Raw genomic sequence first — 14,095 nt, 5'->3', positions numbered from 1 at the left:
GTGGTAAGGGCAAGGAAAGAGGATTTAGATCAATAATATCCTTCCAGAATGTTTCGGTAAACAGCAAATGTGACAAAAATGTCACAAATGGAATGCAGAAATGCTAAACAACACAAGAAAATACACTAAAGAAGATTAGTATTAGACGCACATACAGCACTTGGTCCAAATCATCAATGGGGAAGTCACAAAAAAAAAAAAAAAAAAAAAGAATAAATCCCTTGTTAATAACTCACATAACAAACTGTCTCTACTTGGTTGGGTAAGTAGGCCTACAAGTCTTTGTGGGTCATAAGAAAGAAACCAAAGAGTTCCTTCAAATTTCTGAATCTTACAGTGACCATGCATTCAAGATCCAAAAACAGAGCCAAAGTACAAAGGGGTCTTGTACGTTCAGTGAGGTCTGGCTTATTGTTTCCTTTGAGGTCATCTGAAGCAGTTCAGGAGAGTTGTCACTAAAAAGGATGCCAAATTTGCTACTGCAAAACAGGAACTTTTAGAACCAACATTACTATTTCTGATGCTCCTTTACCAGGATACATCGGAAAAGAATGAATGGTGAAGATGCAAAGAAAAATAATGTCAACTGTCAGTACTAGGACAAGGCATTTTACCTAAGTGTCTCAGAATCTGGCATTAGATTGCAAAACTGTAGCTGCTTGGCAGCAACTTTGGCCATACAAAGATCAATTGCTGGAACTCCATAAAAACTAAACTTTGAGAAACAGAACCTTATTCAGACAGTTTACCAGAAAGTTTGAAGTAATATGTATATACTGTGCCAAAATAATGATGTTTATATACAGATCCAATATAGTGCAGAGAAGAGGAAGATATTTAGTCCTTCCGTGTCTGCTGATACAGTTCACACAATTATACTGTTCATCCGAATACATATGACCTGATTCAGAAGTAGCACCTGAAACAAGTGCAAGACATTATGAACTGCTAGCAACACTGGTAGGTGACCCTGAATGTGTGACCCCCACCCCAAATGTGAAGGAAGGCATTCATTACAAGATACTGGCAGGGGAATGGAATTTGGGGAGAATATCCAGATGAAGAGGATGATGGAGTACACACCAATCCATTCCTTGCACATGATCCACAAGCAAAATTATTTGTGCAAGCCTGCCCAAATACTGAGTACACTAGGATGCTGAATAGTTCTGAAGAATATTAAGAATGCAAGGAGCTACTGGAACTGCTGCTGAAATTAGACTCATAATGCAAGGAAAAGACTGAAGAGTTAGGTGAAGTTTAGAAATAATGGCAGTGAGACAGTGTATTTTAAATCCTGCTGAGAGGTAGTCAAGACATCCTGAGGTACAATGGAATCCAGATGAAGACTGAGAAAGGTGATGCTGAACTGTAGCAATGATGGCAACATCTTTAATTTTTTTATTTCTTCAGTTGTTAAGCAGGTGGCACTAAGGCTCTTTTCAGCTAACACCAGGGTAACTTGGAAGAATGTATTGTAAAGAAAATTGAATAAACAGAGAGGTGTAACCTAAAGTTTGCAGAGAACAATAACATTATTTTAATGGCCTTAAAATTAAAGATGATTTGTGCAAAACACTACAATGTTATAAAAAAGTGCATTACAATCATACCTCTCAACCTCTTATAGCAAGAAATCTGGACAGTCGGGGCAAAGACCCTAAAATAGGGACAAATTTTAAATATTGCTCTTAAACTTAGAAAGTTGATAGAATAACATTAGCATGAATTTTCTGAAGGGTGTGAAGTCTGAAACACAAATGTCTGTCATTATTTTCTGACTTAAATCCTCAATGATTTGCCAATAATTTGCCAGAAAATCAACATTTTATGCAGAACAGGCCAAAAAGATGAGGCAAAAATCTGAACATTCTACAAAAATCTGGACTGTTGAGCGGTATGATTACAATAAGTTAAAAATAATACAGTCACATGATAATACAATATTTATGTAGTATCTAAAGCTGCCCTTTAGTTTTGTACACTAATACTATTTACTTTGGCTTGATTTATTAGTGTCAAATTAAGGACATGCAATTTTATTCAACATCCCTGAAACATTTACACAAGTATTCATTTGGCAGATATTCATCAGGTTGGCTTGGAAAGTTTAAAATTATTTGCTGCTTTCTTACTTCGTCAAATTATTCCAACAGGCAGGTCCCATTTTCCAAAATTTTTTTTTATCAACAGCACTGGTGAACAGGGGTCTTTTTTGAGTTAGACACTTATCACTGTTCGCTTGTACATGAGGAGGTTCTTACTATAAGTTTGAATGATAAGAGGACATGATGTATGACAGGTTTATGCAATGTTTGGAGTAATTGCTTGGCTCTGCCTCAATGACTGATTTTCCAAAGTAGTAAGTAGTGATTTGTAATACTGTTTGCAAGCTATACACATCTGTGAATTTTATTAATGGTAGTTTTAAGCAGGGTTGTGTTTTGTAAAGTAGGTAATACAATGACTGGAAGTTCATAGTCAAGTTTTATTAACAGGATATGTTTAGCTATTGACCTTCTGACTTTTAAAAAGAGAAAATTGGAGACCTTATAGGTAAGCTTAATTTGATTATCTTGTCTACTGTTCATAGGTTCATACTAGGCTGTTAATCTAGTGAAACATTTGCAGCCTAGCCAATGATCCCACCAATTTATCAAGCATGAATTAATGCCAAACATTAAATTAATTTTAGACCTTCTCCAAAAGGGCTAGAAGGGCCAGACTGGGAGTGGACTTACAATTGTACATCCAGTCATCTAGATTACTTAAAAAGGGTCATAGTGCTACTCTGCCTTTCCTCAAAGGGGAATCTATTCCATAAAAGTGGTATTCTCTGCAAAGGATATCTTATTCTGCCACCAGGTCCTATGTATGTTTTGGCAGTACTTTAGATGTCTTGAGTGGCTTTTTAGGGTGGAATTACTTGTGTGGATGTGTAACTGGTTATATAGGACTGGATCTTTCAAGGCTCTGTAAGCAAGGCAGCGGTCTCCCCTCAGTAGTCAGCATCAAGGGAAATGAGTGAAAGAGTTTTCATGCAGTTAAGGAAACTCAAGGAGGGTATGCCCTTGATGTTTTCCCTAAGGAAACATTGCAGTCTCTCAAGCTGAGGCATATGTCTAGCTAAGTTCGTATCAAAAAGGACATTATATTCTATTATTGGTCTAAGGGAGGAGTACAAGGGGACAATAAAATGCTTGAATCTAGAAAATATGCTCCTGGTGACTAGTCTAGTTATATAAAAGGATTTCCTAGCTACAGTGGTCACATAGTGGTCAATGGACAGTTCATTGTCAATAAAGGTGCCCGTAAGTCCCTAACGAATGAGTCAATTTTTAAGGGGGTGCTGCTTATGTGATAGGAACATGAGTGTCGAGTTTTGCCAAAGCATACAATACTGCATTTTTTGTCAGTATTTTGAGGCTGTGGACCACGTACTGCTTGTTAGCATAAGTTAGACCCTACTGGGGAATACATAGGTCATCTGGGGTATTTATAACAGCTTTGAGTTTGAAGTCATTGGCAATCTATCAGTCACAGACCTTTGTTGTCTGCTTTAATATCGGAAAAGTAGATACCGAATTGAGTGATCCCAGAACAGAACCTTGAAGGATCACTGGTAACTACCCATTTATTTGAGAGTGTGCCTGCAATATTAACATACTGGGTTATGTCTGTAACCCAGTTTGCTATACAATGGCAGGCATAGGAGTTTACATTAAATTGGATGATGACTGACTGTGGAATGGTATAAAGCACAGACCAAGTCCAGATATGCTATTTGGACCAATTTACCTAAGTTTAGTGCCTTAGTGACTTGTTCAAAAAAGTCCACTAGGCTTAAGAGGCTGGATCTACCTTTAATAAACCCAGACTGGTTAGGCTCCAGAGTCTGAAGACTGCTTAAGTTCTTTATTTAGGAGGTCCATAATGAAGTGCTCTACTGCCTTACAGATAAGGCTGGTGACACTGACAAGTCAATAATTACGTGGGACACTTGTAGGTTTCCCTTTGTGCAGTGGTATGACTACAGCAGTTATCCATATTTTTGGCATGAATCACGTGTACAGGCTGAAACTGAATAGGAATAATAAGGAAGCAGACAGACAGTGTTTGATGCTGACAATAAGATGACCTGGCACATGGTCTAGGCTCATGGAACTGGTGTTTTTAGTCTTGGACAGAACACTTAGGACTTGCTTGGAAGTGATTTGAGTGGGTACTGCTGGCATGCTAAGATGCTGTAAGTAATTTGGGGGAAGTGGGTAAAAAGACTTGAGCTGAATTAGCCCACTAATATGTTGGCAATGTTCTCATGGGCTAAGTATGAGATATTACTTTGTATTAACTGTGAGCATTGATGGTTGTTATTTCTTAAGTTCCTGACATAGCTGAAGAAGGCTTTATAGTTACCCTTATCATGCGTAGACTCACAATTCATACTTGCTCTTGGCAGATTTGATTTTGTTTCTAAGTTTTTTTGTTGATTATTCTGACCATTACACTAGATGATGGGGTGTTCATTTTGCTTTTACAGGTTAGCTTGGAGGTGGGTGTACAATTTAACTGTGAAAAAAATCCATTAACTTAAGTAGATTTGCCTTGGAGTACTCCTTGAAAATGGAGGGATTTCAAGGTGACTCAGGTCTCACAACAAGAGTAAATGCTACTGCATAGTGGTCAGACCTGACCAGTAATTTGGTAACTGTGGACTCTTAGGATGGGGAGGCTATATTTATGGGGACCATCTCTACTATGTTTGAGCCTTTTACTGGGAGCTGGACTAGTTGGTTCAATGAGTTGACATTAACGAAATCCTGGAATCTCTGAGTATACTTGTTTGTGATGGTGTAGTTTCCCCAGTTAATGAAAGGATAGCTGAAGTCATCCAAGAAGACAGTGTTTGGTTCAATGGAGGGAGATGTCAGTTTGTTAAAACATGTCTCAATCTTCTGGTATCATACAGGTGCTTACGGTAGTTGGCTACTATGTGCTGCTGAGTTTTGGTTATTAAGACAAATGTGGAGTTCTAGATCGTTGTCCTGCATTATTAGTCTGGAGGTGAAATGGTTTCTAAAGAACTCATATACTCCTCCACCAGCTGTAACATCCAGTTTGGCATTGGGTGTAAAGGAGTGTTAAGTATTAAAACTCTGCACTGGCGGGGAGGGGGTGTTTTCAATATTCTGAAACCATGTTTCCGTAACTATAAATACGTCAATATTTTCAAGGGTCAGAAATGCCTGTAAGTAGTGCAGTGCAGCATTTTGTTTAGGTTACAGCTCAAAATGGTTAAAGTGCAACCAGCTATATTAGGCAATTCAGTATTAGCTGAAAATAACTAAAGTGATATAAAAACTACAAGCAAAGTATTTTTTATACAATACAAAGGAGTAACAGGCAATGGAAAAACGGCTCTGAGCAGTGCTACTTATATATGGTTTTGATTGTGACTGGCTATGTGGGCAATTTCAGGAGACTGACCTCACTTAAAAAAGGCACTTTGGGGGAAGAAAAAGTCAGTATGCTCAAATCATAAGCAGAAAGAGATGCAGTCCATCTGTAGCAACGCAGGGAGGGTTGCCAACCATCCTCATCTCAGGCTGATATATACCAGATTCCCCTAGAATGACATCAGTAGATGAGCCAATAATTAAAATCAATTATCTTTATTTGGAATACAGCTTAATTTTTGGCAATGGTAGGATACTGCTTAATACTAGTTTCACTCACTTTCAGACACATATTCTGAAAGCAGTATCATGTACTTCATATGATCCAAGGAGGTGTATCTCAAGTCATTCACTCCCATATGTGCAATGATATGTGTATGGGGAGGGGGGAGGAACTGAGGGCTTTAGTTATGTTATTTATTCTGGCACCTGAGATGCAACTAACTTACCTTCTCTTTGTGCAGCTTGGAAGGTGGAGCATCTGTGTGTCAAACTGAGGAGTCAAATAAAACAAGGACACTGGCAAATGAAATTGCTTTTTTCTTTCTCCTTTAAAGGGGTTCTGCATGTTAGTTATGTAACCCCTGTTAGTGTCTATATTTCCTAAATCAACAGAGTCAGCTACAGTATATGTGTGATACAAGCTGTTGATGCCTAGGGGTTCAGATCCTAGAGGCTTTTGTAAAGATTTTTTTTAATAGCATCAGTATAAGACAGTTTAGAATATGTAATTTGTGGATATTGCACAAGTGTGGGTGTGGGTAAGAGTGTTAAACTCATTGCATGCAATTGGTTAAGACAGGGGCATTTTGGGTTTAGTAGGAGTTTCTTATCAGTGAGCAAGAGGCAGTTCATACATTGCCACAGAATTCCACATGCTAAAAGGCTGGCAATAGGGGGCGGGGGGAGGTATATGTTGATTCTCCGTGATGACCAATGCAGCTAGATTTAACATAACAGAGGATCTAATGTGGGGGTGGGGAAATATTACAGCTGTGGAAGTTAGTTAGACTGGCTTTATGTACAACTCAGTGCAACTACTACTCAGGCTCCGCAGATCAGCACTATGAACAGGAAGCTCATGCAACTCATCACAAACAGTTTAGACAAAGCAGAAATGAATAATTAACTGGTGTAATAAGAATGTACCCTTCCTGTAATATAAGAAGAGAGAATTTTACTTGTGTGTGTAACTTACTATGGAAATATCATTACTGTGGCGCTGCACTCAGCACAGCTCTGCACAGTAAATACCAAAGAAAACAAAAGAACCATTATAAATTAGTTGAAATCTTAAGTCCAAGTGCTCTAAACCACACTGACCTGTAGTAATTTGTCTAACTCTCACACAGATCAAATAGCAACTGATTCTAAGTTGGCATCTACCCCTAGCCAAGCAAATTCATTCAAGGCAGTGATTGAATGGAACAAAACAGTATTAAACTAAACAGCTCAAAATGGTTAAAGTGCAACCAGCTATATCAGGCAATTCAGTATTAGCTGAAAATAACTAAAGTGATATAAAAACTACAAGCAAAGTATTTTTTATACAATATAAAGGAGTAACAGGCAATGGAAAAACGGCTCAAAACTGCTATAACAGCTATGCAACCTAAGTGCAGGCAAAGAGAAAGTACTTTCAGTGTGCATTTGGAATGAGAGATTAAGGTCTAGTAGTAGTCCAAGATGTGTGCTCATTAACATGTTAGACTGCACTACCTAGTGGGTCTTTCAAGGTAAAAGATATGCAACGTTTTAATTTTTTACACAGTACCATATACTGTAACACCATTTTTTCAGGGTTTATGGCTAAGGTATTCTGTGCTACCTGTATCAATAGAACATTACATTCTGCCCGTAGTTTAGATTCTAAGGTACTTTTCCGTTATCAGGGCAACACTGTCAATGAGCAGTTTGGTGTTTTTTTTCTGTTATCAGCCCAACATCGGAAAAGAACATTTTTTTTTTTTTTTGGGCTAGAAAGTGGAAATCAGTACTGATACCCTTATTTTCCTCAAATTATGTCTGACCGATTTTTCTGTGATCACAGCAACACTCGTAATGACCTCTTTCGGTTTTACGGCTGAGATCACAAAAGAACATTTTTTTTTTTGTTTGGGCTAGAAAGCAGAAATCGATAGTTATACAGTAATTGTTCTTCCTGTTATCGGCCCCACATCAAAACAGAACTGAGTTGTGTAAAAAGCCAAATTGTGTTTCTTTTTATTACCTGGAAAACAAGTTATTTACATTGTCACAGCAACACTTCCCAACTTGTAGCTGCCACTTTAAACAAACCGCGATGCTAAATAACAGCTCTTTTCAGTGTTTTAATAATAAACAGAATGAATATTTCACATTTACTTCATTTCAAGTACTGACAAACACGGTCATCTACCACGCGACAACATTATCTGAGTCACAGAACCCAGTGTAAGAAAACCGCTTTTATTGGTGCTGTTTTCTGATTTAAAACGTAAAGCACATCAAGCCATTACAGATGTGCGAGGCTGTAAAGCACAGGTGTAACATGCCAAATACAGATTACTATACTTTTTAATAAAAGAAAGTCAATATTACACTTCTCAAAACAAAGTCAACTCTTGTTACAATCCATTGTGTGTTAATGTTGAAGTTGAAAGTGTTGCCCTGTTAATGGCAAAGTACCGATTCTAATTTTCTGGATGATGTCCTAGAGTTAATAACAGAACAGGAGAATACAAGTAGTATGCATTTTCTGATTAGCAAGATATCTGATATAGTAGTACTTGACATTATTTAATAATTGCAGTTCTCACTTTTTACCATAAAAACACACATTCACTAAGTGTCAGAGCAAACCTGTGAGGGAAAAATCAGGGACATTTGAAAAAGATTTCTTCAGAGCTAGTTCTCTGCATTATATCTGTTTGTTGCTAGACAGCCTCTGACTTCGTTTCTGAACAGGAAGAAGTAGGAGCAGAAAACGAATAAATGAATGAATATTTCTAGGTCACAAGCCAAGTGTTTCCTTTTATGCAGAGAAAAAAAACTCATTTCTCAAGTACACTACCATGGTTTTACTGCCTTTGACAGTTTAAGGTTCCAGTGACTAAATGTAGAGTCAGGCTGATTATTCTCTACTTGGAGAGAATATGTGGAATACTATGACAGATTGCAAACAGCACCAATCAGCCATGCTTCCTCTAAACTCCTGATGTGACATTCAAAGACACTACAAATGTGCACACACTTGCACAATCTCTGCAATGCATTTTTCGCATTCTCAACCTCATGGCCAAGCTCTTCTGTTCTGCATAGTTCAGCCTCTCAGTGGACACTGTCTAGCCTCCATTTTACTTTTACTGACAAGAGAAGGAACATGGAATCTTAATCTTTCCTGGCCCAGCTAGCCCTGTTGTTTATGAATCTGGATCAACAGGAGAACATACTGACCACTGCTAATGTAACAATCAGCTTGTTTAAATGCATCAGTTGCAACATTATTTACTAAAATCCTAATTTTCATTATACTTATTTACATTGTAAGGCATTTCAGACAGATTCAGCTTCAATAACCTTGTGTGATTTCTGATTTTCCCTTCCCCTTCTGCATTTCTCTACTTCTTAAATAGTATAAACAAGAAGACGGTTATGAGTTTCTTCTGACCTGTATTAATAAGTTTTAAATAGGTGACTGCATAGTATAGATCAACTAACTTGTGCATTAACATCATATCCTTTTTTCTTTTCTTTTTTTTTTTTTTTGCTCTGTTCCTCCCATCCTACAGTTCATCCGTTCCCCTACAGGCAAGTATCAAACCCACTATAAGTACTGTCATCGGTGTAGAATAGTGGAAAACTGGGGTTTCTGCCTTAAGCCCTGATGTTTCCCAATGCTTGTACAGCTAGTGTTCTCAAAGTGACGTGCAATGAGAGTAGTGCAGAACTGACACTCATTTTTGTGAGAGACATAAGCCATACAAAGTTCCTGTCTTCTGGGAATAAATAATACCATAGGTTCTCCTGTCTCCACTGAGGAACAAGTGTGCATGTATGAGTTCTCAAACATTTTCCCTAGTCCTTCCCTCTAAAAAATAGCAAGATGGTACAGCCCCATGGAAACTCTCTCAATCCCATTTCACTCTTCCAGCACCAGAACTGCTAAATGAACCCCGGTTATTTGAGTTGTACTCAGGGCTCCATAATTCTATGCCAAGCCAACTAATATATTTAATTTTTTCTTTTAAAATTAATATTTTATTTATTCTTTGTTAATTAGGAAACAGTGATAATCTATAAAGACTGTTTCCTGGCTTAGTAGGAGAGACTGTCATCAAAATGAAGTACAGAGACCAAAGAGATAGGTTAAGATTATTACAGCTCTAATAAAAGGATTCAGTTATGCACTCACACATCAGCAGATACCAAACAATTATGGATTAGATTGGATTAGATTATGACAGACACCAGAAATTATGTGAACAGAACCTTTGAAGGCAGAGGATCTGAAGAAACATCACTTAATGACAGAGTTCCATATTTCTGAAATGAGTGTACAGTCGGTTTAAATGTTTGAAAATCAGCAAATTGAAAAGCAGATTCGCTGATCTTTGAACATTAATGTCGAAAAAATCTAATGAAGTGTAAAGCAGGGAGGCAAGCCCCCTTGCGCCCCCCACCCCTCCTACTTTAATAGTCTAACTCCAAGATCACACTACAGTGGAGAAAGGGACCATTTTCCGATCCCCACTATAGTGCAATCCACCCCAAAATGTCGAATGTCACTGTGCATTTGCTCATTGCACATTTGAACCGTTTTCCATTTGGCGTTTGCAAACTTGCAAACTGCCTTTCGGACAATTGCTGTTCGCCTGTGTGCAATACGCACACATGAAGGTAAACCGTACAGTCTCTTCATACTCCATAGCAGTTCCTTCCTTATCAGCCTGTTACATACAGTGATATGTGCATTTAATCTGTTTAGTTGCTATGTCAAGCATAATACTTGTGAATGTTTAGCACAGTTGGAAAAACATTAAGAAAGGTTCAATACATGCTGAGAACAAAATGAGGGCATTGTAGACCTAGAGTATGCAGACTACTTATTTTCAGGTTTTTGCGGAAAAATGGTTGCTGAACAAGGACTGAAGTTTAATGAAAAATTCAAAAAGCATCCAGAGCAGCTTTTTTAACAGTTACAACAGACATTTGTGGAAGATAAGTGAAGCATACAATTTTAGAGCTGTTTAAGCAACATTCTTACACTAAAAATCTTTATAGTTAAATAATATTTTTACCATAAATACAGTACAGTGGAGCATACACTTTCATAAACAGTTCTAGCCCCCCAGAAAAGACATTCTAGAAGGAACTCTCCATCCACCGAATAGTCTGGAGAGGTTTGGTTCTTCTGGTTTACAAATTCCCTTTACATTCAGATTTTTGAGCTCTGCCTGCCTTTTCCTAATCACACTGGTAGTGATAGAAAAGCAACCTGCTTATATAAAATACAATATAAAATACAATATGATAAATGAGGTTTTCTGCACTGAACAGACATAGCATACTTACTTATGTAAAATATAATATGAAAAATTAGGTTTTCTGCACTGATAAAAAAATGGCAGACTTACCAATGGTAAAGGAATTCCTGGGGGACCCTACAAATAGAAATACAAAAATACACATGAGAAGCAAACATCTTTACTTATCTCCAACAATAGTTGACATACTTCACTTCCACTACAACACATTATATTTTCATTTAGTGAAACATTGTATATCACTGGAATTGAATGTAAGAGGAAGTTAACACCTTTACTTCTACAGTATATTTCCTTTTACCTCAAAGAAAAGCACATGGTTTGCTATACATAAATCAGGCACATAATTACTTCAAAGAGCATCTTAACTTTCAGTTCATATAGTACTGATTAACTCAAACTCACAGATTCATTTTTTCAGTATGTTTTAGTCAAGTTCTTGCAGGCTGGTCACTAGTTTCCTTCTTCTTTTGCTGTCCATCATGTTCACACAAACAGTTACTGGGGTCCTCTTCCTTCTCATCAGCACACATATGACTTGTGGCATCAGTTTAGTGGGATGACCAAGTATCTCCAAAAACAGGCCATACAAGCACTCTCCAAGGCCAAAAATACAGCCTCTGTGGGACCAGATAACATTTCAGGCTGCTTACTAAACAAACTAAAACAAGACCTAGCAGAACCACTCGGCACTCTCTTTAACCATAGCCTGAGAACTGTCTTTGTCCCATCAGAATGGAAAACAGTAATAGTAATCCCCTTGCACAAAGGGGGTCCATCAACTGACCCAGGGAAATATTGACCCATAAGCCTAACCAGCCTTATCTGCAAGGACATGGAAAAAATCATAATAGACCTTATCCAAAAGGACACAGGTGACCATCAAACTCTTGACCTGACCCAATTTGACTTTGTCAAGGGTAGATCTTGTTTATTAAACCTGGTGGACTTCTTTGGGAATGTCTCCAAAGCCCTGGATGAGGGCAAAACAGTACACACCACCTATCTTGATTTACCCAAGGCTTTTGACACAGTCCCCATTCAGTTATCATAGAGAAACTCTCCCAGCTGGGGATTAACCCATACATTACTAGATGGGTAGTCAACTGGCTCGCCAACAGAATGCACACTGTCAAAGTTGGGGAGTCCACCTGCACCGGTTGACCAGTTACCACTGGGGTACCGCAAGGGTCTGTTCTGGACCCTCTACTCTTTGAAATCTATTTCTCTGAACTCCAGGCGAAGGTAGATGGTCTGTGGCTCACCAAGTTTGCAGATGACTGTAAACTGGACGTAATCATAGAGTCGCTCAACGATGGTAACATATTACAGAAAGGGCTGATGCATATAAATGATTGGTGTCAAACTCACAGACTAAAACTTAATGCAAAAAATGCCTCATTATTCCCTTTGGCAAAGAAGTAGCCCCTGCTAATTATGATATAGATGGCACCCCTCTAAGCTCAAACTCAGTGGTGTGAGACTTGGGAACACAGGTTGACAGCAATCTAAACTTCAATCACTATGTATCTGTAGTGGTAAAAAAAGCATTTTACATTGTGCATTTCACAAATAAAGGCATTGCATCCAAGACCAGGGAGGTTTTAGCTCCACTGTATTCAATCCTTATCAGACGACAAAATGAGTACAGTGCTCCCTTCTGTATGTACTTCACCAGACACCTGCAGCAACTGGAGAGACCACAGAGGTTTCTTACAAACAGAATCCAGGGCTTCCAAAACATGACAGACATGGAAAGATTGAAATCCCTGTCACTGTACTCTGTATCATACAGCTTGCTGAGAGATGACCTGTGCCTGACCTACATAACAGTCTCAGACCTTGCCCTCATGGAACTGCTGCACATCCACAAATCAAATGGGACAAGAATAAATCACTTCAGGGATCTCAACCTAGCCGGTGATATTAACAGAACATGCTGAAGAGACAGACATATCTCCCAGGGACTACTGCTCCTCTGGAAGAAGCTCCCATTCCATGTGAAGCGGAGCTCCTCAATGACCCTATTCAAGCACAAATTTGACAACTGGATGGATGACCGTAAATTCATCCCAGAGGTGGCACCTATGACCCTCATGGACAGGGGGGAGTTGGTGCTGATCACAGAATTGCTCTGCTAACAACTGTCTAAATATGTTCATTAAGGATACTCAGGTTTTTACACAGATAAGCTTGTAAAGGCCCTATGGCCATTAGCCTAGTAACCTCCTATGAACCTAAGAACGTATGACCACCAAAGAAGATCAAGTACAAAGAGTCTCCAGCACCCTATTACTGTGCAATGCAGGTCTATTTGATTTTAGTATATACCCTAAAATATCCCCAAGCCACACCTGATCTGGTAAAAATCAAGACAAAAAAATAAAGTATGCCTGAGAAAAGCTTCTTTAAATAACCCCTCCCCACTGTCAGTATAAGGCCTTCTAATCCAGAATCACTATGTTTTCCACCAAGGAGCAGAACTGCACAGAAGATGGATGAACAAGTCTGCTGTGGTAGGACAGTTGGCTTACCGATGCTAATCTGATACCTCAACACTCATCTCTCAAAGAATCCAGTGAAAACAAGGTTATTAATAGAGCTGGCAGATATCCTTCCTGTTACTCGGCTCATGTAAGCTAAGAAACCTATCCAAAGCAGGGAACAAGGCAGGGACAGTACAGCTACAAAAATGAGTGAAGAAGTAGACATGTCTTCCTTTTCTTTGCAGTACAACTCACAGCCATCAGCAAGTACAGGAATAGAATTATAATCCAAGAATTTATCATGCAAAATCAGCAAAGACGATAAAATTATATGCAAAATGTAGTGCATGACACCCTCCATACCTAATGGTTTCAAATTTAGTGATCAAATATTAAAACAGCAGTAGTTATATTAGGAACCATGATGACTCACGAAGGTGCCATTTGGCAAACTTAATTTACAAAATCTGTTTCGCCAAATCTTCTCTGTGCCACTACAACCTGAGCAATATTTAGTGGGAAGGTATGTAGTTTCCTCCTACATACAAGCGATAAATAAATATGGGAGATCATTTTTAGAGTTTATGCTTTAGTATTCCTTGCATATAATTTTAAATAATTTTTAAAT

At 38.3% G+C, this 14,095-nt stretch overlaps 1 protein-coding gene across 1 annotated transcript in view; it reads right to left on the bottom strand.

Annotated features, from left to right (window-relative positions):
• LOC122790588 (collagen alpha-1(XXVII) chain-like) overlaps positions 1–14,095 on the bottom strand; it is a 1,538,899-nt gene that overhangs the window by 222,323 nt on the left and 1,302,481 nt on the right. Inside the window, exon 35 of the mRNA XM_044058114.1 lies at positions 11,072–11,098. Within this exon, the coding sequence (XP_043914049.1) occupies positions 11,072–11,098 (27 nt within the window). The remainder of the gene's footprint in view (positions 1–11,071; positions 11,099–14,095) is intronic.

The sequence above is a fragment of the Protopterus annectens genome, chromosome 16.part0 (genome assembly GCF_019279795.1).
Source record: "Protopterus annectens isolate FY-2018-M chromosome 16.part0, PAN1.0, whole genome shotgun sequence".
In the NCBI taxonomy this organism is placed as follows: Eukaryota; Metazoa; Chordata; order Ceratodontiformes; family Protopteridae; genus Protopterus; species Protopterus annectens.
The sequence above is the reverse complement of the archived record's forward strand: the minus strand, read 5'-3'. Positions and strand labels throughout refer to the sequence as shown.